The sequence below is a fragment of the Ictidomys tridecemlineatus genome, chromosome 4, assembly GCF_052094955.1.
Source record: "Ictidomys tridecemlineatus isolate mIctTri1 chromosome 4, mIctTri1.hap1, whole genome shotgun sequence".
Classification (NCBI taxonomy): domain Eukaryota; kingdom Metazoa; phylum Chordata; class Mammalia; order Rodentia; family Sciuridae; genus Ictidomys; species Ictidomys tridecemlineatus.
The window spans coordinates 186,897,083-186,920,343 of NC_135480.1; the positions used below are offsets into that span (position 1 = coordinate 186,897,083).

Consider the following 23,261-nt stretch of genomic DNA (forward strand, 5'->3'; position numbering starts at 1 on the left):
TGGTTCCAGAAAATCCCAAATCTGAGTTTTTCCATCTGTGTTCCTTGACCACTTGCCTGTCAACTTTATCAACCTCTAGGAGTTAAACAGATGAGCAAATGAGCAGTAACCATTGTGGGAGATTGAAGAACTATTTTTTGGGGGAAAGAAAGGTAACATTGGAAAAAAATCCCATCCATTACACATTTGCTATTTTCTACTAATGGGGAAATGCTGCCATTCTTTGATTTTTTTCAAAACAGAATATTTGGGGGCAGTTTAATAAACATGCTTTTAAGTTACAGATTTGAAAAGGGTTGTCTTCAAAGAGCCAAAGTGAGTGAAATTTTCTTTCCTTCCGGGCCATCTAGCAGTCAGTCATTATTTCAAACATGATTACATATCCCAAATGGGTGATAATGACATTTCGAGTTTCAAAATGTAAAAGGAAAGGCAAATCCCGCCAGCCTTATCCTTGGGGAAGCAGATTTTAACGGTTTAATTTGTTCCCCGGAGATCATTAGGACTGTTAATTATTTGAACCCTATTCATTTTGGTTTTCCTAGGAAATGTAGTTGCTATATTATCCGGAAGTTTCTATTAAAGCTAATGAGGTAGGATGTGTCTGTACTAATCCCCCTCCCCCAGCATGCCTTTTCCTCTTTTCACAAGATGCAAATGATAGCACTGAGACAGCTGTTTGAGGATTGCATCTGGGGCCACCTCCATGCCCTACACTTTCACACTCTGGAGACCCACAAACTTGGACTTTTTCTCAGAAGTTTCCAGGGGAAAAAAGGAAAGAGAGCCCTTCGGTGGCCTGGCCTTTACCTATGCTAACCCCCACAAACTCCCTGAGGTAGACATTAGCACACCCATTCTGCAGATGCAGAAATAATAGCTCAAAAATAAATTTTCCAGAGCTTATAGCTGTAAACCAGCCAGGGCTCCAACAGAAAGAAGACCTTCCAGCCCCAGAGCCCCCATGCTTTCCATTGCATCTGGAGATATACCTGCAGCTCTCTGACCAAATCATGCCCAGGCACACTGCCCAGCCCAAAGCCAAGGTCAAGAAAAGGGAACTACCATTGGGACGACCACTAGGACTTATCAACCACCACCTTTACTACAACACCTTTCTGTCTTTTTTGGATTGTAACTCCATTTTGGATTTGACACTCGGCCTTTGCCACCAATACACGGTGACTCTTTGGATGGGAATTGTCAAAGACACTTTGCTCTTCCCTTGACAATGCCTAGAACAATCCAGTGCACACTGTAGCCAAGAGACCCTTGTTAAGCTGAGCTGAAAAGAAGCGGGTGGGCCCTGGTGGAATGTGGCTCCTTCCACAGGTCTCACAGAGAGCTCAGTGACAGACCTTGCTACCATTTACTATTATGTCAGGGGAGGCAGCTTTTGCAATGGCCTCCAGGGATCCCTGTCCTGGTATTCAGGCCCTCATGGATGCCTCCTCTTGAGTATGAGCTGCACCTAGTGACTTGCTTCTCATGACTAGACTGTGGCAAAGTGACAAGTTGTCATTTCTGTCATCAGGTTACAAGACTGTGACCTTCGCCTTGCTAGCACCCTCTCTGGGTGACTACAACTGAGATAACCTTGGCCCAATGCCCTTAGGTACCAGGAACTATGGGAAGGGGCCTTCGGATGAGACCACAGCCCTCACTAACACCTTGAACACAGTCTTGTGAGAGATCCTGACACAGGGGAGGAGACAAGGAAGCCAAGCCTGGACTCTAGCTCCCCACAAATGGGAGGCAATAACTGAGGACTGTTTGGGAGTAGTTTGGTTGTACAGCAGTCAATAATGATTATATATGTATGTCTTCAGGGGGAAAGTTCTGGTCCCATTTATATGACCCAAGTTGGAAATAAACAGAATTTGGAGAATGGCTCTCTCTCTGGAAATGGTATGAAGGGTTAAGAAACATTTATAACCAATACATTTAGCATCAGTGAGGTTATAACTGAAAAACTTGCAATACAGAACTCACAAACTATATTGTCTTGTTAACTTCCTCACTCGGGGAGGCTTGATTTCCGGTTTTTCCACAGCTGGTTGGGCAGTTTCCACACGTATAGGGATAGGACTTCTAGAGACATACCAAAAAAGAGAATACCACCAATAAAAAAGGTTTATGGTCTCGTTTTAGCCAAACAGACTGCTTTCTCAGTGAATTCATACCTTAATAACACTGGTAGTCCAGAAAATTTATTTTTGCCTTTCTGTTCTACTGATTTAATAATTGCAACTAAAAACAGAAAACCCCAAACAACCAACCAACAAGCAAAAATAATGGGGAAGAAAATATAGCAAGCAAGGAACTAAATATAATTGGGGAACCAAATAAAATTTCCATGTCCCACATAGCCACCCCACAATATGAGTGTTTGATTCATCAACAGGTTTTGCCAGTAAAATGGATAAACTAAACTCAGTTTGACTTCCTTAAAAGTTTTACTTTTAATCTGATAGCTATGTATTTTAAATATAGCACAGTACACATTTCAAGAAAATAAAGCAGCAGAGTATATTTTATGTGAAAGACATAACCAGAAGCCCATTAGAGTTTACTCTAAAACATTTTAATTCTATGTACATATGAAAATGTTAAAATTTAATTTTATCTTTCCTCAGTCATTTATGCCTGACAGCTGGTAGGCCCCACTCAAAACAGTGATTTTTAAGGAAAAGTTTTAAATATTTTGAAGTGATCATGACTAAATTCATTTTTTAAATACATTTATTTTGTTTATTTATTTTTATGTGGTGCTGAGAATCACACCCGGTGACTTACATGTGGGAGGCAAGTGCTCTGCCTCTGAGCCACACATCCATCCTCAGCTCCACTAAATTCATTTATTAAAAGTCAGTAATGACTTTCTTTTGGGGACGGGGAAGGCATCAAGAATTGAACTCAGGGGCACTTGACTACTGAGACACATCCCCAGCCTTATTTTGTATTTTATTTAGAGACAGGGTTTTACTGGGTTGCTTAACACCTCGTCTTTGCTGAGGCTGGCTTTGAACTCATGATCCTCCTGCCTCAGCCTCCAGAGCCCCTGGAATGACAGGCGTGTGCCATCACACCCGAATGAAGTCACTAATGACTTTCTAGCACCAAAGGAGCCTCTAAACAAATTGAGACCTTCAGCAAGGGACCCCAACAAGTCAATGAACATTTCTGAGCCTCTGTGTTTTCTTCTATCCAATGCCTATTTTTTTGTGATCAGTATGTGGCTGGTGCCTAATAAATGTTGGCTGAGTAACCACAGGAATGAGCAAATGAGGACCTGAAGTCAGTGGCTTCTCAGGCTGGGAGCTCCAAGGAAGCTGAACGTGGTCCTTGGAAGATTTTAGCCTTGTAGGGGCTCAGACCTCTGCTTGGGGAGAATGGCTGATATCTGTGAAAGCTTCGCGGAGAAGTTTCCTCCTAACCACAGGGAGGCAAGACAGCAAGGTGGGAGACAGTGTGGAGACCTGGCTGAATGTAGGGCACTGGAACTGCTGACAAGGGAGGTACCGGTGACAAAGTAAGGGATGACAGGGGCCATGTCATCAGGGGCCCAAGGCTGAGGCATGCCTTTACTCTGAAGGCAATGGCAGTCTCTAAAGGCTTTAAGCAGGGGGGCATAGTCAGGTGCAATTTGGAAAGGTGCTCAGAAGGGGACATTGGAGAAGGGAGGCCAGGGCATCTTAGAGTACTGTCGGGATAGTATCCAGAATGGTCAGTCACGAGGGCCGGGAGTCAGCAGGGATTGTGATTCTGGAGAGGAAAGGATGGATGTGAGCAGTAGTAGGAAAGCCACATTGATAGGATATGGTGGCCAACTAGGTGAGGGGATGAGGCAGGAGGTTTTCAGGTCAGGGTAAGGAGAAGGGAAAGTCATCAAGATGGGAAAACAGGTGGAGGATGATGGAGGAGGGCGGAAAGAGATGAACTGAATTTTTGGAATGTCCAGAGGGTAAGGTGTCTCTGGTGGAAGACAGATTTATACCAAGAACATAGGTTGGAAATCATAAGGTGATAAAAAGGAATGTTAAACTTTTTTTAAAAAATATATATTTTTAGTTTAAGATGGACACAATACCTTTGTTTATTTAGTCTTTTTATGTGGTGCTGGGGATCGAAACCAGTGTCCCATGCATGCCAGGCTACCGCTCTACCACTGAGCCACAACCCCAGCCCAGAATGTTAGATTTTTTTAAAACATATATATTTTTTTTGTTCTCAATGGACCTTTATTTTATTTATTTATATGTGGTGCTGAGAACTGAATCCAGTGCCTCACACCTGCTAGGCAAGCGCTCTACCTCTGAGCAACGACCCCAGCCCCGGAATATTAACTTTTACTTTGGGCATCAAGGGAGTGATTCTATACACCTGAGCTGTTTGTAAAATTGCTGACTCTGTCCCCATCAGCATTGCCCCCCCACCACCACCACCCAATAGGATCTGAAAGCCCTCGAGTTGGACTCAAAAGTCTGTGCCTTTAACAAGAGATGATGGAGTTGTCCTTGGACATTTTGGGGGGAAACTCTACCCTAGGAAGCCCCTACAGATGTCAGTAGACAACAGGCTGGTATTGAAGCTGCCACGATCTATAGGTTGCTACTGATCTGGGCACATGACAAGGTCATAACTCTATGTTATGAGACAACCCAAGTGTCTAAAATTCTTTGTTGGTACAGCAGGTAGTGGTATTAAATCTGAGACCCAGCAGCAGTTGTTCCAGGTGGGTCTTTGAGGTTCACCTTCCCTTAGTTTCATTTTCCCTCTCTGAAGGAAATTATCAGCTAATTCCCATGTCAGCAATGTTTTTAATGTTGGCTACACCGAGTATCATCTCCCCATTCGAACAAGAAGCAACAGACCTTACATTAGTGTCCTGAAGACTGGATTTCTTATTGATATTTACAAATGTCGATTCCTCTTTTCCAATCTGTTAAGACAAAAACGGGTTAGTCCACACTGAATCTCTTGGCATGCAAAAATGTTTTCAAGTCTCCCACATTTTAAGGATTATAGAAATGTGAAGGTGGACCAAAGAGGGAATTCAATCAATAGCAAACCTTGTTCTAGTATTTATGTAAGTTAACAGAAATGTGTTTTCTTGAGTCATTCTCCTCCATGGGGATTAAGACATAATTATTCAAATGCAATCAATTATTGTATTCCCACTTTTATTGAACACCTGCTACGTGCCAGCTCATGCTTGAATGAGAAAGGGATGGTGTGGGAAAAGCCAAACCCACAACTGGCTCACCTCACAGTTTAGATGGGGAATAATTATCAGCTGTATGCTCACACAGCCTTACAGTTTACAAAGGGATCTGGAATCTGTTCTTTCACATCAGTGGAACAAGCCTGGGAGGAATTACATCATTTGATTTTGACAGAAGCCTTGTCTTCTTCCCTCTGGTGAGTTCCAAAGAATGACAGGGGAGGAAGGGACACCCACTCAGCCTGCCAGGCCAGCAGAACGCATAGTGCTCGATGACAGACACAGCCCTCATGCTTGTCACAGCACACAGAGCTGGGCCTCTGTTCTAAGCCTACAGTGAGTGGTACTGCTCGGACCCTGGCTCAGAGGGCACTGCCCGGTTGGCCTGCATGGATGCCAAACACATCCAGCCCTAGCTCCCTGTTGGAACTTGATTCTTTTCCTTACACCCTTGCTCTACATGGAGGCCAAGAGGGAATTCAGACCTAACTCTCTGGGGGAATGCACAACCCTTCCCCCACAGCCCCTCGGGATACTCTAAGCCAGGGGTTCTTAAGGCAGGTCCCTGTTTTCCCGTGAACACTCAGCAGCATCTCCAGTTCTATGATAATAGTGGGAACTGTTTCACAAAGTGTTCTGTGACCAATCAGGTGTGAAGGAAACTAAAACAGGTTTCTTTGCCGCAGGACTTCTCAAAACCTATTAGAAGATGTGTGCATTGGGACTGTTTCAGGGGATTTAGTGAGCAGAATTTCCAGAACAATCAGGAAGCCTCCTAGAGGGCTGGTGCACCTAATGACATCTTGGGAAACGCTGCTCTGAAATTATTGAGTTTATCTCACTCTTTCCTCCTTTCCTGCCCTTCCACCCTGTCTGTTGGGCTAGGGCGTTCTCTTTTCTTCATATCTATTTCTCATCTTTTTCTACATTTTGCAGAATGGAAAGTTTCCAACACACTGTACTTCCTCACTGGTGCAGAAACACAGTCCTCCTCGGATGGTGTGTGCAGCAGGGGGCCACTGGGCACATGATAGAGCTTTCTAGAGTGGATCAAAGCAGCTTTGTAAACTTGGAATATGTTAGTTTTCTTTGTTCCACGACAGTATAAAAACGGCATACTCTAAAATGATGAAGATAGCTGGATTAAGACAAAGGTAATGTGTGACAATAACTTTAATATCTAACATGCAATGAGAAGAAGGTCAACATGGTCATCCTATAAAAAGTGCTACCACTGTTACCTACAATCAGAGCCCCTGACAACTTCATCTGTAGTGATTATTGTCAATATCCACACAATGGTAGGGCAAGGCATTGTGTTGGGTACTGGGTACTTTACACAGATGGTCTCATTCAGTCTTCACAATAACCTAAGGTGGTTAGATACCATTTTCCTCATTTTACACCTGAGAAAACCGAGGCTCAGATTAATGAACAAGTTTAAGGTGATGCTGCTGAAACATGGTAGACTGATTCCAATCCAGGCCACCTGACTTTGAAACTTATATTCTATACCTTACTGCTTCCTGTTTGGATCACAGTTCCCAAATAAGAAGAAATTCTGTAAGCCCTTTCTGGGTTTTCATGGTATGTTCTGGAAGGATCTAAATTACTCAGATTACTAAATAAATGAAAATAATAATATAAGAGATTACTGAATATTACTTTGTCCTCAGCAACATAGGCATAAATACTAAGTTCGTAAGTGAGCTCACGAACAACTGTAGCTTTTCATACACTGGTTCCAGGGCAGGGATGGCAAATGGATTTCTACTTGAGTGACAACCTTGTTGACTGGTATCTCCTTGGAAGACCTTTTGTTTAGAAGACAATCCTGAGGCTGCATTTAGGGTCACAGGGAGTGTGGTGGTCACTGCATATAACCAGTGAGGTCTGTTAGGGGTGCTAGTGGTGGGTAATGAGAGTTATGGAACTGTCGTCTCTCATCTCCAGCTTGTTCTCTGCACCTCTACTTGGTGGACCTGAGGCAGAACCAGCAAATTCAGTTAACTGCTTTCCCAGCTGGCTGCAGGATAGGACATGTCAATAGGGGGCGCTAGTGGGGAAGAACTTGCTCTTTTCTGTCTGTTTCCAGCTTCTGTGAGTCACCCCAGCCTGGCTGCTTCACCTGGGCAGTGGCAGTTCCTCCAGACCACATGGGTTTCTTGCTCCAGCTCAGAGACACCACCAGCACTGGCTGCAGGGACTCTTACTAAGAAATCCAAATTTCATCTGAGTGTCTAAATTTTAATATTTACAGCACATCATTCCCTGGGCCATGGAACTGGAAAGTGCTTCCTTGCAATTTTTCTTTCTAGTTCCTTAGAGTAGTGTGACTCTGAGTGTGGCCCCAGGAACTTGTTGGAAATGCCAATTCCTCAGCCCGACCCTGACCTGCTAAATCCATGGGGCTGGGCCAGCTCTCCTGAGGACTCACACATACCTAATTAATAACTGGATATCAGTTAATAATTCTTGCTACGAAAGTTTCAGTTCACCTACCAAGGCATGATTCCTATCTCCAGTCTGGACCCCGACTGACGTGGTGTCTGGGTCCCTCCTGATGGCGTGGAGGAAGTCTGTAACCTGAACGCAAGGGAGCCAGGCTCCGCATACCTGGGCACTCACCCGGGAAGCGTTCTCCAACTGCGCTTTCAGAATGTTGCACTTCACGTGATCTGCCACGGGCGAGGGCAACAGGGGTGTCTGAAGAGTCTTCTCAGAGACCTTCTTTTCCTCGGCCTGAGACAAATCAAAATCCAGATGATGGATCATAAGCAGAAAACAAAACAAAACGTGCACGTTAACTTTCCCAATGGCTGCAACTGCACAGAATACAGATCCAAGTATCCAGGCAAATATGCCACTAGCTCCACGCATCTGTGCCCCAGGGTTCACTCATCCTCTTATGAGGGAGGGAGAAGACACATCAGGAGCTGGGTGTGAGGCCTGAGAAGGTAAGGAAGGGGATCATCAGGGGTCAGGCGGCAGGAGCCCGTGGCAGAACGGGGCTAGGGCTTCCACTTCTCTATTCATTCTCCCCACAACCGCAAGTCTGACACAGAAAGCCAACACTGTGATTTGTAGGGTCAAGGGAAAGAGTGCAAAATATCTGTGGAAGTTTTTACAACAAATTTTTTTTTCTTGCTAAAAACTGGTGTGTGTGTGTGTGTGTGTGTGTGTGTGTGTGTGTGTGTGTGTGTGTTTTGCTGGGGACTGAACCCAAGGCCTTGTGCATACTAAGCAAGTGCCCTACCACTGAGCTAAATCTCCAGTCCTAAAACTGTGATTCTTAACAAGGAATTTGTATCTATATTCCTCTTTTGGAGGGGGCTGGGAATTGAACCCAGGGATAATCACATGCTCTACCATTCAACTACACCCCCAGCCCCTGTTACAGTATTGCAGAGCATCTTGGAAATTAGTACCACCTTCACTGTTTTTACCATCTCCCGAGTGTTAACTGAACATGTACCTAAAATTCCTGTGATCCCAGGGCACCCTGGGACAAATATTCATATTTGAACTATGCTCAAAGCAATGATATCTTTGAAATCTTAGGCTTTGTAACTATTCTGTGTATTATTATAGACATGGTGACATTTCCATAATAATTAAAATAAAAAGCACTTATCCACATGGGTAACCCCAACTCATCTTTAATGGTACACACACCACTTTTGGGAAATAATGTCTTATTGCTAACTGTACCTATCATGGCCATTGCATACCCCAGCACTAATATGGTGCTTGATGCAGAGTAGGTGTCCATTAAATACCTACTGAGGACAATTATGATGATATACAGCTATCATCAGAAGAGATATGCATTTAATAAGAAAGCACAAAACCACGTGATTGCCGCAATCCAGCAACACCAATATCATGTCAGCCATCCTGTACGAGGGCAAGAAGGAGATGTTCTAAAGCCCTCGAGTTCTTCATGTCCCCAAATTATTTGGTCACTAATTTGAAAGTCCTCTAGAGCACCTTGGTACTCTTAGTAGCAATATTATAAAAGCCATAGAGGCAGCACAAGGCAATTGGCTGACAGACACCACTTGACAAAGAAAAGAGAACATAGTATACAGGTTCCCAGGGGGACCGCCAGACACACAGAGGAGCGTTTGTGAGAGCAAGCAGCAATTTCACATAATGCCAGAACAGGCAGAGGCAAAAAACCCAGATCTGCTCCTCAGCTTTGCCTTCTTAGTACCATTTAAAAATAGAGTGAGGGGCTGGGGATGTGGCTCAAGCGGTAGCACGCTCACCTGGCATGCGTGCGGCCCGGGTTCGATCCTCAGCACCACATACAAACAAAGATGTTGTGTCTGCCAAGAACTAAAAAATAAATATTAAAAATCTCTCTCTCTCCCTCTCTCTCACTCTCTCTTTAAAAAATATTTAAAAATAAAAAGAGAGTGAGGTTTCTAGGGGTGTAGCTCAGTAGTGAAGAGTGTTCTCTAGGGCTGGGGATGTGGCTCAAGCGGTAGCGCGCTCGCCTAGCATGCGTGCGGCCCGGGTTCGATCCTCAGCAGCACCACATACCAACAAAGATGTTGTGTCCGCCGAGAACTAAGAAAAAATAAATAAATGTTAAAATTCTCTCTCTCTCTCTCTCTCTCTGTGCCCCTCTCTCTCTCTGTGCCCCTCTCTCTCTCTGTGCCCCTCTCTCTCTCTGTGCCCCTCTCTCTCACTCTCTCTTTAAAAAAAAAAAAAAAGAGTGTTCTCTAGTGTGTGCAAAGCCCTGGGTTCCTTTCCCACCAGCACATGCATGTACACACAGACACAAACACACACACACACATGATGATAATGATGATAAAAAGAAAAATAACTCCAGTGGGTAACATTTACTGAGAGCTTACTATGGGTCAGCCCTTGACTATAAATTTCATATGCATGTCTCACTTAATCCTCTCATTTGTTCCACCCATTTGGAAGTAGGTACAAGTATTATCCTCCCCACTTTTATAAAAGGTGAAGGATTTATATGATATAAACAGAAACCAGAGAATTAATATCCTCATTTTATAGATTAGAAAAACAAAGCAGAGAGATGGGAAGTGACTTGTCCAAGATCACACAGGAGATAAGCAGAAGGGCCAACATTCACATTCAGGAACAGTGGCTTTGGCAGACGCAGCCCAGAGCTCTAACCACACCACCATACTGCTCCCCTTGCCTTCTCTGATTCAGTCTCTCTCTTTTTTAAGAAATGTCTTTCAGTTGTCAGTGGACCTTTATTTTTCATCTATCTATCTATCTATCTATCTATCTATCTATCTATCTATCTATCTATCTCTCTATCTATCTATCTATCTGTATGCAGTGCTGAGAATCCTCACACATGCTAGGCAAGTGCTCTACCACTGACCTACAACCGCAGCCCATGTCTCATTCTCTTTGTTCACAAGATTTTCAGGATGTTCAAGTAAGGAAAAAATTTTTTAAAGACACAAATGACACTTTCATATCAGATTCTTTGGTTAGAAAAGAAACTATAACAAAAAGTTACTTTGGATGGGAGGACAGTAATGACCCTAAGCCATCTAGTTGTGCTTGAAGAACTGGCTCTTTTGACTAGATTCATTATCCTGAGGGACTTAAGTGTTCTCCTTTAGGCAAATCACTAACTTATTTATAACTTGTATTTTAAAAGGTAAGATTTGTAGCATAGACTTTGGATAATTTATCTTGTGTTTATAAATCCTGATCCATAAAGATATCTGTTCCATATTAAATGGATGTTTTCATTGATATGTGAAGAGTTAATTTTTTAATTAGGTTTAATTTTTCTGGAATAATATAGGAATGAAATTAGTTATTAAGCCCATCTGAGGTTTTTTTGACAATTGCTTGAGGGAATGTGGTTATACTGACAGTAATGACCGAAGACCTACTTAAAGAAACGAAATGCTGCTAAAATAAGAAGAGAACAGCAATTCAGCAACGATTTCCCCCCAGAACTTTGGAATTCTAAATTACTTTTTTGGACATAAAATTCGTGCCATCTCATTCCTGTCCCATCTGGATGAAGCAAGAGCGATAATGTTCAGCTTTATGAATTGACTCAGGTAAAGACCGACATAAATTTTGGAAAATTTGTGCAACATTATATAATTTTTTTCTTGTTTCAAAGGCATTTCTCTCCAGGCATGGTGGTACATGACTGTAATCCCAGCTACTGAGGAGGCCAAAGCAGGAAGATCACAAGTTCAAAGCCACCCTAGGCAACTTAGTGAGACCCTGGGGGGAAAACAAAATAAAAAGGTCTGGGAGTATAACACAGTGGTAGAGCACCCATGGGACAATCCCCAGTACCCCCCAATACACACACACACACACACACACACACACACACACACACAGAAAAAGGCATTTCTATGGGAGATCACAAAACAACAAGTCCAGTCTGGAGGAAGGTCCCAGAATGTTGTGCTTTCTGTGTTCTGAATTATCATACTTGATATTTTATGTTCAGCTTGAATCGTGGAAAGACACTTTATCGTTCAATATTTCAAAACATACAAATGGATGCCAATTGGGCCTTTGGATTATTATACTTGGAAATAGGCCATCTGTTGGAAGATGTCATCTGGGAATAAAGAAATGATCAGATGCATATTTAAATTGTTGATACAAATTGTTTACACATTGGAAATCTGATGACATTCACATTCCTGTGATAATTCTGGGTGTGACTTTGGAACCGAGTAGTGAAAATGACTTCTCATCATTAAATAATCCCAGGGGGGTCATCTAAGAACAAACAGAAGATGCTCCATCTTTAAGGTTGGGGAAAAAAAAAATTTAAAAGCCATCCAAGCCAGAGTTCCCAATTTTGATATCATGCTATCAAGTGAGGTCTGTTGCAAGAAATGCTCTATTGATGACAAAGAATCATAGTGTGAAAATAATATGCTCTGTTCATGGATTGGGACAGCATCAGAGTTACCCGGATAATCGCATTGACCTAGGTTTCTTGCTTACTAATCTTTCTTTCTTTCCTGTTCTTTTCTGTTTTTGATACTGGGGATTGAACCCAGGGCCTTGTGTGTGCTAAGCATGAGCTCTCCTCTGAGCTACACTCCCAGCCCTCTAATGTATTTCTCTGAATGGAGGATAAAAAAGGGAAGTTATTATAAGTGATAGCTGAGCTCCAGGGCAATTCTCCGTAGTGCACAGGTGTTCCAGGTATGCCTTGACCCTGAGCAAGCCACTGACCCCAATATCCTACCAATGGTCATGGCAACTACAAATGACTGTAGCGCTTGTGAGTTCTCTGCTGTTCAATATGCTGTATTTCACAGCAAAATAGTTATAGATTTTGTCCAACTCTGGGTAAGCCCGTATTCAACCCATTTATCATGTGTATTGTTGAAGAAAAGTTGAAAACCAAGAGAATAAGAAGAGGGAGCAGATTGATCCAGGGGAACATGATCTATTGGGCAATGCCCAGCCCTGTAATTCACCCAGCAAGAAGGTAAGTGAAGTTTTGCTCCTAAAAGACAGCCTGAGCCGAAAAGTCAAGAAAGATTGTGGAAGTCCCTCAAGGCACAGGCAGATTTAACAGGCAGGTCTGGTATGAGCACCAAGTCCATGTTCATGCAGAGCCCCGGGCGCTGGCACCTTGTTAATGTTGATGTGCAGAGCAGGCCAGGGTCCAGCAGCCTTCACCGTCTCCAGCTCCAGCTTCTTCAGATGGGCAGCAGCTTCACTGAACAGGGCAGGTGGTCCAGGACTCAGTTCTACACAGCAGCCAGAGAAGATGAATAAGGAAGGGTCAAAGGAGAGACAGCTATAGAGGCTAAGGGACACTCGCCAGATCCTGGCCCGCAGCACCCTGTTTGCCTGCCCCCTTGTCTTCTTGCTTGATGGGTTGTGAGAATATCTGAGGTCACGGTTTCAAGGTCTAACCCCCGCGCCCCTCAGCTCCAGGAGCTGGGTGAGCCTGGCTAAAGTGCTTTACCTTTCTGAGCCTCAGAGTCATTTTTAAATGAAAATAAAATTATTTACCTTGTAGGGTTGCTGTGAACATTAAGTGAGGTTATTCATATACAAGTGTTTTAAAAGTGAAAAAGCTCTATGCAAACTAGAAAGATTAGTATTCAGTCTAAGAGACACCAAAATGTGCCCTTAAAAGCCATGTTATGTTTCTAAAATCAAATCCACTGACTTTGATTTTTTTGTACCACTGGGGATTAGTTGGCCACCTTTTCTCCCTTTAGCTTGAATTTACTCACTGACATATTAAATTAAATATTAAATATTCATTACAAAGGAAAACTTGTGCTAATAGGCAGTCGGGATCTAGGAAGCTGAAAGAAAGAGATGCATGAGACACAATTCTGGTCTAAAGGGAGAGACAGAGACATGCACAGATACTTCAAATAAAGAGCAGCAAAAGTCGTAATTAGTGATAGGAAAGAGAGAGAAGGCACTCCAAAGCCTAGATTGGTGGGAGGGTGATAAAGAACGATTCACTGATAACATCTGAGCTGGTTCCTGAGGGATGCATAGGAGTTCACCAGGACAGAGAAAAGCCTTCTAGGAAGAGGCAACAAGTGCAAGGGACAGAACGGGCACAGCATTCGGTGAGAGGAGAGGCGCTCTGTGTAGCCAGAGTGTGCTAAGGAGTGGGGGAAGCTGGAGACCTTGGCAGGAGCCAGGTTATGAAGGTCTGTGTGTGGCCAGGCTCAGCAGGGTGGCCTTCATCCCAGGACAGTGAACCCTTGCAAGGCCTTAAGGCATCTGGATAGAGCCATCTAGTGAAAGTAGATTTGGCAGCTTTTTCAGGGAGGCTGGAGGAGGTGCCCACCGGGAGGTTGCCACGATTACCCAGATAGAAGATGAGGCAGGGACTCGGCATGGGCAGCCGGGGCAGCGATGAGGGCACAGAGCTCAGTCTTCACACAAGTGGGTTACGAGTCCCCGTATCCAGCTCAGCCAACCCAGAACTGCTTTCCATGGTCCATGAAGGAGGGGATCGTGGTGTTTTACCGGCTCCCAGGCTCATGCCATGCCCTTGGCTCTCACCTCCTCACCTCCACCCCATCCCCAGAAGAGGCACCGCAAGGGACCCCGCTCCTGTTGGCAGGAACCAGCGCCAACACCGCTTGACTCTGCCTTAGCACCAGATCGAGAACCAGTCCTTTCCCCCAGTTCACCAGAGGCAAATTCCTTGCTAAAATAAAAGACAATTTCTAAAAAAAATAAAAATAAAAATAAAATAGCAGACAAAATCCAAGCCTGCGGGTTAAAATTAGACGGAAGAGAGAGAACCTCACTCCGTCGTTGTATGACTAGCGGAGTTCTGATGGGGACCGGCATCAATGGTCCACCTGACACCACCTTGTTCTCAGAAGTCCCATGTCAGAAAGAGGGCAGGACAGGTTTCCCTAGAATTAGGACAGTGGCAATTCCAGCCACCACCTCCCTGCCCTCTTTATCCTTCCTACTGCTTGAGCTGGGGCTGGATACTGTACCCGCAGAGGACTGGGGGACAATGGTTACCCTGTAATGACATTGGAGACGATGACTCCCAAGTCCCCTGCCTAAAGGCCTCAGGCTCTTCTCTGTCCCTATCCAAACCCAGTAACCAGCACAGCATCACCTTCCGTGCTGCCTGGGAAGGGCTGCTAGAGAAGCCACTCCTGCCCATAGCAGGAGTCCCCCACCTCCCCCAACTCACTTGTGAGGGACTTGCTGCTGGAGTTCGGGGACCTCAAGGGCCCCTCCTTGTTCTCCAGGGTCAGTGACAGGCCGTAGTTGGAGTGGTGCTGGTGCTGGCGGTGATGCCGTCCCGAAGCCTTGGGGGGGAACGGGGTGCCCCCGTTCTCCTCGATGCCAAAGGGCAGCCGGTCCGAGGGGCTGAGCACCGGGGAGGGGAGCGGGTAGCTGTGGTGGCGACAGAGTCAGGATTTAGAAAAGCAAAGCATCTTGATCATCCGGTGGGTTTCGCAAGATGATCTTTCAGCGTCAAATACCAAAGAGAAACGGGTTCAACACATAAGATTCCTGCTTAAAAGGGGAGGTCGTGGGCACTGTATGGAGGGCGAGGTGGAAATCTGCATACATCAGAGACCTTCTTCCTTGGACCTTAAAAAATCTAATTTGGGGCCTGGGGTGGTGACTCAGTGGTAGTGTGCTTGCCTGGCACGTGTGAGGCACTGGGTTCGACTCTCAGCACCCCATAAAAATAAAGAAAGAAAGCTATTGTGTCCATCTACCACTAAAAATTTTTTTTTAAAAAAAAATTCTTAATTTTGAGATGGAATGAAAACATTGCTCTATTTTAGAGGCATTCTCTAAATGGAAGACATGACAACTGTAATAAAATGTTAAATGATCCTAGAAGATCATGTTACAAACTAGAAGTTCCTCTCCACCCTGCTCAGCACACTGAAAGCCCAATTTGTCACGCTTTTTGATTCCAATGGCTCCTCTCTGTGTTTACCAATATCTTCCTGTTCCAAGCCCCTTCATCCCCGACCTAGACTCCTGGACAAGATTCTCTCCCACCCCGACTCCCTCCTTCAGTCCCTCTCCCACAGAGAAGTTTCCAGAATGGTATTCTAATTATCTTCCAGAGGAGGACACTCTTCCTGGGGGAGCTGGAATACATCTCATCTTCACCCTTTCAGGACAGAAATCCCCCTTGGAAATCCAAGGAACCCCACAGACCTTCCCTGCAGATGCAAAGTTCCACAGGACTCCAGGGCTGCTGGAACTGTCTGGGGACTCGTTAAGAGCTAGGCTGGCAGGAGAGGATCCACACTGCTTCACACAGCTCTCGTGGCCTCCAGGGACCTTGCCCCCTCCTCTTCCAGCCCCATCTCCAGCAACGACCCTTCTGCACACTCACCCCTTCCATCCTGAGCATCCCTTATCTCTCAACAGGCTGAGATGCTCCTCCCTTTGGAAAGATTTCCATTCAGAGCTGGCTGAGCTGTGATCCCGCCTCACGCTGCCAGGCGGGCTCACCCCTGCTTCTGCTGTCCAGATTCCAGCGCCCACTACCTTCTCTCTGCCTTCAAGGGGCTCACGGCCCAGGTACCCTACAACTCTGTGTTTCAGGAACTTGCGATCATACTACACCAACAGCAGAAGTTGGGAGCGCAAAAGTAGAGACAGTTAACTCCTTGGCGGAGGGGAAGGTGTCACAGGGAGGGAACATCCAGGGGCAGACGGTAAAGCTTTAGTGCCCATTTCTAAAATGGAATCCTCTTTCTTACAGGAGACCCCATTCTTCATGGGGTCTTACCCCCTCAGGGTTGGGCCTGAGACTTGATTCCAGCCTGTCCAGCTGGAACCTTCCATCCTAGTTCTGGGGTGTGACCCAATCAGAGACCATTAGAGTTGATCCTAAAATTTAACAAACAAAATCCAAAAAATAGGGTCTCTCTCTCTCTCTCTTTGTAAGAGTCAAGCAGGGCTTTTGGTGACTTCTCTGGGCCCTAGGCACTTCTGCTTTTTGTCCCTTCTTTATAAAAAAATAAAATAAAAAATTGTATTTCATGGCAATGTTCACATAAAAGTATGTTAAACACTTTCTCCAACTAAAAGTTCATTTCTATGTTAAACAAAATTAAAACCTATTTGTGAGCTTATAAAGTACTGTGGACCTAAGGCTCTGTGCCCACAGTGTATAGAGAACACACTAGCCATGACCACAAGGATGATGTACACTGAGGCTTCTATCATCCCTGGACATAAAGCAGAAGCAGTATCTGTGGGAATGAGGTCAATGAAGGGAGAAACGATGAGCAGAGGTTAAAGGTAGATGGAGCAAGAAAAAGTAATGGTATTATTATTGAGTGCCTAGATCCTGCCACACCTGAAACCACTACTACCTTTTCAATGACAAGGTTCAGAAAATGCACTGATTGAGGTGGCTGTGTTTCTCCCATTTATAAACTAATTGGATGGACCAAAGAAGTGGGAGAGCTGGGACTGGATGGCAGCTCCGTGGAGTCCAGAACCCGCTATCATTATTTTCCTGTCTCCCAATTATGTTGAAAAATAATATTTGCCCTCGAGAGAGAGGTGCAGAGACTGGGAGTCAGAAGACAGAAAATGCCCTTTGCCCTGGAGGACTTCAGGCTCATCTCGCCTCTGCCCTTCTTTCTGGCCACTGGCAGCCCATTAAAGGTCTGAGTGGGCAGTGCCATGGTCTAGGCAGGGGGACAGATCAGAGACACACTGAGAGGAAGAGAGGGACAGGATATGGGTACCGGCTGGATTTGAGAAAGAGAACATGGAGACAGGGAGGGGTGTGGACACCCTAAATATTTTTTAGCCTGGAAGACCAGGCACATGGCATGTCGTTAATAGGAAAAAAATAAAAAAGGTGGCGGATGAGGGCTACTTTGACATGATTGAACTTCAAATGAGTTACAGTGAGTGTGAAAATGAACGCCCAAAGGAAAAGATGTCTTGTCGCAGAGATCTGGCACACGTTCAGGGCTGGAAGTGGAGTTGGAAAGCTTTGACTAAGCGTTTCAGAAAGATGGCAAATAGACACCACTTCTGATGCCAGCTCCGATTGATCCTCACCCTCTGCCTGGAGTACAAGATGCAGGGGGATTCTGGGATTATGCCCAGCTCAGGAGGAGAGTGCTGTGATTGATTAGTGATGCCTGTCAAGGACTTGGAAGAGCACCTTGGTGTCACATACTTGTCTTTCCAAGTTAAAAGTGCATGCCTTTTCATTTCAAGGAAACTCAGACCAAAGGGTCAAATAATAAAGTGCAGGGGGTAAGAAACTGCATTTAATAACATTTCAAGTCCAAGGTGCATGGGTGACTTTCCTCTTACTGCAACTCTAGGGGGTAGACTCAGAAAGAGAGAAATGGAAAGAGGAACAGATGAGCGTCTGAAGCTGCCTGAGGCTGGACCCAGAAATGTGGTCAGGCTAAGTGTGTCTGGAAGAGCAAAGGTTCCTAAACAGTTAGTGACCTACGAGTGTCCTCAGCTCATACATATGGAGGAACATCCTAAGATACCTAACATGGAGCCTCATGGGGCTATGGGTCCATTAAGGAAATTGCTCATGGACTCATCGAAGCTCCTAGAGTCGCCATTCACATAGACCATGGTGTAATTGAGTGGCCATGACGTTGTGCGTCTGCCTGTTCATACAGTCTGAAGAGAAGGTCAAGCCCACCCTAGAAGGTCCAAGAGCATGCAGCAGCCCATGAGCCTCAAGGATGTTGGCTAAGGCTCAGGAGATTGCCAGCTCCATGTCCACCGTCACCAGAGACAGGCTCATGAGGCTCTGACATTCTGGAAAGGAGGTCACAGATCGTGGCTTCAGAGTGGGTGGCAAAGGTGGGATATGTAGGCTTTGGCCTCTGCTTCCCTGAGCTGACAGGGGAAGGGCCCGTGGTTGAAGATGGGGCTGTTATGTGCTACGTGCCTGTCCTGTGCTAAGCACCTCAACTTCCACACCATCCTGCGGGGACGCTGATGTTGCCTCATTTGACACTGGAGCTTAGCAAAGATGAATAATGTGGCCTGTTAGAGCTGCAAGTGAGTACTGAACCTTATCTAATGTACTCTCTTGCCTTTTCTCAGGGGAAGACCCAGCTTTCATTCTGTCTCTGGAGAAGCTGGTGTTCCCAGTGGGCCAGTGTCCTAGGGGACTTCATTGACTGTATTGGGAAAGGTACAGCTCTACAGAACCGGCTGGTTGAGAGGTTCTTGCAGACCTACTTAATCCCATACATGCTTTCAACTAGAGCCTCTCCCATCCTGGTCTCTGGGATCCCAGCCTGCCCCAAAACATGGTGCTCTATCAAAATGCACTGCCTACCGGAATTAGGGAAGCCAGGATGGGGGAGGGTCTCAGGCTGGGATATAAAAACAAGGCTTTCTCTTGAAAACAAGATAAGTGTTCCAGGTGCTCTGAGAAGTCAATCATATACTTTATAGTCAGCCAAGCCTCTGGGTGACCATGGGCTCTGGAGAGCAGCCCTGGGGAATCTAACCCTGAATAAGAAATCCCAGAATTTCAGAAATGGACCCCCTTGAATATCCACCAGTTTGGTGGTTTGAAACTCTGGATGAATGTTAAAATCACGAGTAGGAAAACCCCTATTCACTTACTGGAGGGAATCCAAAATGGTGTAGCCAGTTTGGAAAATAATCTGGCAGTTCCTCAAAGAGATATCAGGTGACCCATCAATCCCATTCCTAGACATATGCCCAAGAGTAATATGTCCATGCAAAAACTTGTACATGAGCTGAAACTGGGGCACATGTCTGTAATCCCAGCAACTTGGGAAGCTGAGGCAAGAGGATCACAATTTCAGGCCAGCCTGGGAAACTTAGTAAGACTCTGTGTTAAAATAAAAAATAAGGACTGGGGACGTAGATCAGTGGTAGAGTACCTCTGGCTTCAACTCCCAGTGCTAAAGAAAAAAAAAAAAAAGAACAAAACCAGACACTTGGACCCAAATATTCACGGCATTATTCATAATTGCTCAAAGGGAGAAACAACCCACATACCTACGTGTTCATCGACTGAAGAATGGATAAGCAAAATGTGCTACCTCCATACGATGGAAAATTATCTAGTTGATTAAAAGGCATGAAATAGGCATCCATGCTACACATGAATGAACTTTGAAAACATTAAGCTACATGAAAGAGACTCGACACAAAAGGCCACATGCCGTATGATTCCATTTACATGAAACATTTAGAAGAGGCAAGTCTGGGGCGGTAGACAGATGAGTGGTTATGGAGGTCTGGGGAGGGTGGAGGAAATGAGTGAGTCACTGCTAATGGGCCTGAGTTTCTTTTAGAAGTAGTGAATATGTTCCAAAATTAGATTTCAACCGTGGTTGCACAACTTTGTAAAAATATGAAAAACCATGGAACTGTACAATTTAAATTGGTAAACTGTATGCATGTAATATTATACCTCGATACAGCGGAATTAGAAAATCACCAGGGAAGGTTTTGAAAAGAGAAAAAAAAAAATCAATGCTCAGGCCTTACCCAGACCAATTACACAGCCACCCATCTGTGAGTCCAACCTGTGGCCAGGGCCGAGAACTGCTGTCCTGTCCACCCTCCTCATTTTTGCATATGGGCCCACCATGGGGAGTGAGGTGAGCAGGTCATACAGCCGGTAACTGGCTGAGCCTGGGACACGGTCCAGGACTCCCACCTCTCTGCTCACTGCCCCAAGTGCTGCCCATCTGCTGCACCTTCCCATCTGTCCCAGCTTCTATTTCAGGCAGCAAATGCACTCATCAGGAAAATCCAAGTCCTTCTCAGAACCCACCGGCTGAGACATCCTGGCGAATGCACCTTGTCTTCCCATCCCTACAGTGAGGTCTGTAGGAAGAGATACTGTCACGTATCGTGTGATACGCCTCTGTGTCCTCCACTGGTAGAAAAATGCAGAGCACATAGCAGGTGCTCAACTAACAGTGGTCGGGCTGCGAACAGAATTAAATCTCAGTGCACTGGATAAACACTGAAGTGCCTGGCGTTGTGTCATGAGACTTTGTCTTGGTCCTTAAGGAGCTCACAGCTGCTTTGATAAGAGTAAACAGGAGAGGAGCCAAAGAGGAAGACCTCCAGGGTCGTGGTGTGTGAAGGAGGTGATGTCCCGAAGGATAAGAGTGGGCTGGTTGTCCCAGGCAGAGAGTACCCCAAGTGCTGAAGCTTGGAACTGACTGCGCATTCATTGGTGAGGGGACTTTCCAGGGCTTAACTTGGGCAGAATGAGCTTCCTACTGTTGTCACTTCATTTTTGACACTGGGATTGGGTTTCTTGAGAATTCACGTGAAGTTCCGACTCTCCTCCTGATACGAAGAACCAATTGTTTCAACATCCCCAAAGGATTAGCTCATCCTTGCCCCATGAACTTGACCTGCCATCTTCACTGTGCTGGTCACTTTTCTAAAGGCTCCTTTCCCTGTTCTCCCCCTGACTTTCCCAGGACCTGCACTTCCCCGGCTCCCTCCCTCTGGCTTCTGCAGGACTGGCTAAGGGAGCACCGCAGGGTATGGAGTGTGGAAAAGGACCTAAGTCCGGGTCATCCTCTGTGATGTCTGTAGCATCGGCTGTAGGGCCTCTAGTGGCTCCAAGCCCACTAGACAGGATTCCTGTGGCTCTGACCTCTGGGTGCTGGAACACTGGCACCTTCCTTTGTCCCTCTAGCCTAGGAAGGATAAGCAAGCTCTGGTTTTTGCTCATTTCTGGGTTGCTTTACTGTCCAAATCCAGCTTCTTATTTCGTTCAACCCTTATATAACCATTCCCTGTGTTCAATTCCCTCTGTAAGAAAATGCCTAGCATAGTTTCAGTTTCCTGATGGCCCATGACAGATATGCAATATAAATCAGTTTCTGTTTCTGGAATTCTTCACTCTCTCAATGATCTATTTATCGGCTGCTAAACCAGTATCAGTTTATCTTAATTACCTTTAATGCACATTTTATACGCAACAGCACAAATCCTTTTTCCTTCTGCTTTTTCTCCTCTTGGTTACCATTATGTATTCAATCCTTCTGATTACTTTAGAATATAATTTACTACCAAAAAAAAAAAAGTCCTACTGGAGTTCTGACTTGAAGAATGAAATACTATGGATTAATTTGAAAGAACGTGCTTATAAGGAACATGATGTTTTTTTTTCTCCATCTCATATCTTTTTAAATGTCCTTCAGTTAGCTGAGCTCAGTGGTGCACACCTATAATCCCAGCAGCTTGGGAGGCTGAGGCAGGAGGACGATCAGTTCAAAGCCAGCCTCAGCAATTTAGTGAGGCCCCGAGCAAGAGCAACTTAGTGTGAGACCTTGTCTCAAAGTAAAAAATAGAAAAGGGCTGGGGATGTGGCTCAGTGGTTAAGCACCCCTGGGTTTGATCTCTGGTTAAAAAAAAACAAAAACTCCTTCAGTAAGAATGTTTAACCTTTTCATTAAGGTATGGTACAAATCTAATTCACTTCTTTGCCTGGTGTTTTTCAGTTTTGACAATTGAAAATGAAATATCATTAACTGATACATTTCCCTTAATTTTGTGATTAGATTTACAAAGCTACTGACTTTAGGATATTCGTGTTTCTGGCTACTTTGTTGGATTCTCTTATTAGAAGGATTCATTTGGATTTCAGGAAGATAGTCACACATAAATTTTATTCTTTCTTCCCATTAATTATTCCTTGTTTTCTTAGCTTATTGCATGGGTAAAGCCTCCAGAATAATATGAAAAATCATCTGTCCTCTAGGTCTTCATTAGAAGTTTGCAGACTCTTTGAAGTGGAATGTGGTTCCTGACAAACTCCATTACTCAGGGTAGATGGTCCTTTTCTGCACTATCTTGCTAGGCACTACTTCCTTTTCTAGGTGCTTAAAAAAGACTCTACCTTCCCTCACAATCACCATTAAGCTTATCAGTCCAGTTTTTGGAATTCATCGCATAGCCTGTCTGCTCTGCTGGCATTTCCCTGGGACCATGTGTCTTTCCAAAGAACACAGAATGCTGACTCAGCAACAAGTGGGCTATTTCTCAGTATTGAACAGGCACTTTTCTGAGCCTACAGACTTGAACTAACTATAAAGCAGTAAAATATCTCCTGACTTCCTTATCTGAGACCTCAGTTCCCTTCTTTTCATTCCCTTTGCCTTCTGCAGTTAGTATAGTCCTTGTTGAAAAGAAGAAGAAAAAAAAAAAAAACAGAAGTTGAGTAGTTCTATCCATGTCTTATTAATTTTCTATGCCATCTTCCAAAAAATGGCTCTGTTATTACATTTTCACTTTTTTGCTCCAAAGTGTGCATCTATACAACTCTAAAGTTTTTTTTTTTTTTTCTCTTAAGTCCTGTGCATTCTGCCCCTACCTTTTTGCGGTACTGGGAATTGAACCCAGGGGTGCTCTATCACTGAGCTACATCCCTAGCCCTTTATAAGTGTGTGTGTGTGTGTGTGTGTGTGTGTGTGTGTGTGTGTGTATGTGTGTTAATTTTGAGACAGGGTCTTGCTAAATTTCTGAGGCTGGCCTCAAATTTGTGGTCTTC

At 44.7% G+C, this 23,261-nt stretch overlaps 1 protein-coding gene across 6 annotated transcripts in view; it reads right to left on the reverse strand.

Moving 5' to 3' along the window:
- Positions 1 to 23,261, reverse strand: part of Epb41l4b (erythrocyte membrane protein band 4.1 like 4B) — a 132,972-nt gene that overhangs the window by 24,941 nt on the left and 84,770 nt on the right. For 5 of the 6 annotated variants that reach the window (XR_013438213.1, XM_040283816.2, XM_078047925.1 and 2 more), the window contains exons 16-20: positions 14,919 to 15,124; positions 12,857 to 12,975; positions 7,841 to 7,966; positions 4,875 to 4,942; positions 1,993 to 2,091 (exon numbers count right to left, since the gene is read on the reverse strand). Coding sequence is in view for 5 of the 6 variants with exons in the window: in XM_040283816.2 (XP_040139750.2) it covers positions 1,993 to 2,091; positions 4,875 to 4,942; positions 7,841 to 7,966; positions 12,857 to 12,975; positions 14,919 to 15,124 (618 nt within the window). In the remaining variant the exon portion in view is untranslated. The remainder of the gene's footprint in view (positions 1 to 1,992; positions 2,092 to 4,874; positions 4,943 to 7,840; positions 7,967 to 12,856; positions 12,976 to 14,918; positions 15,125 to 23,261) is intronic. The other variant, XM_078047926.1, reaches the window with a different exon arrangement.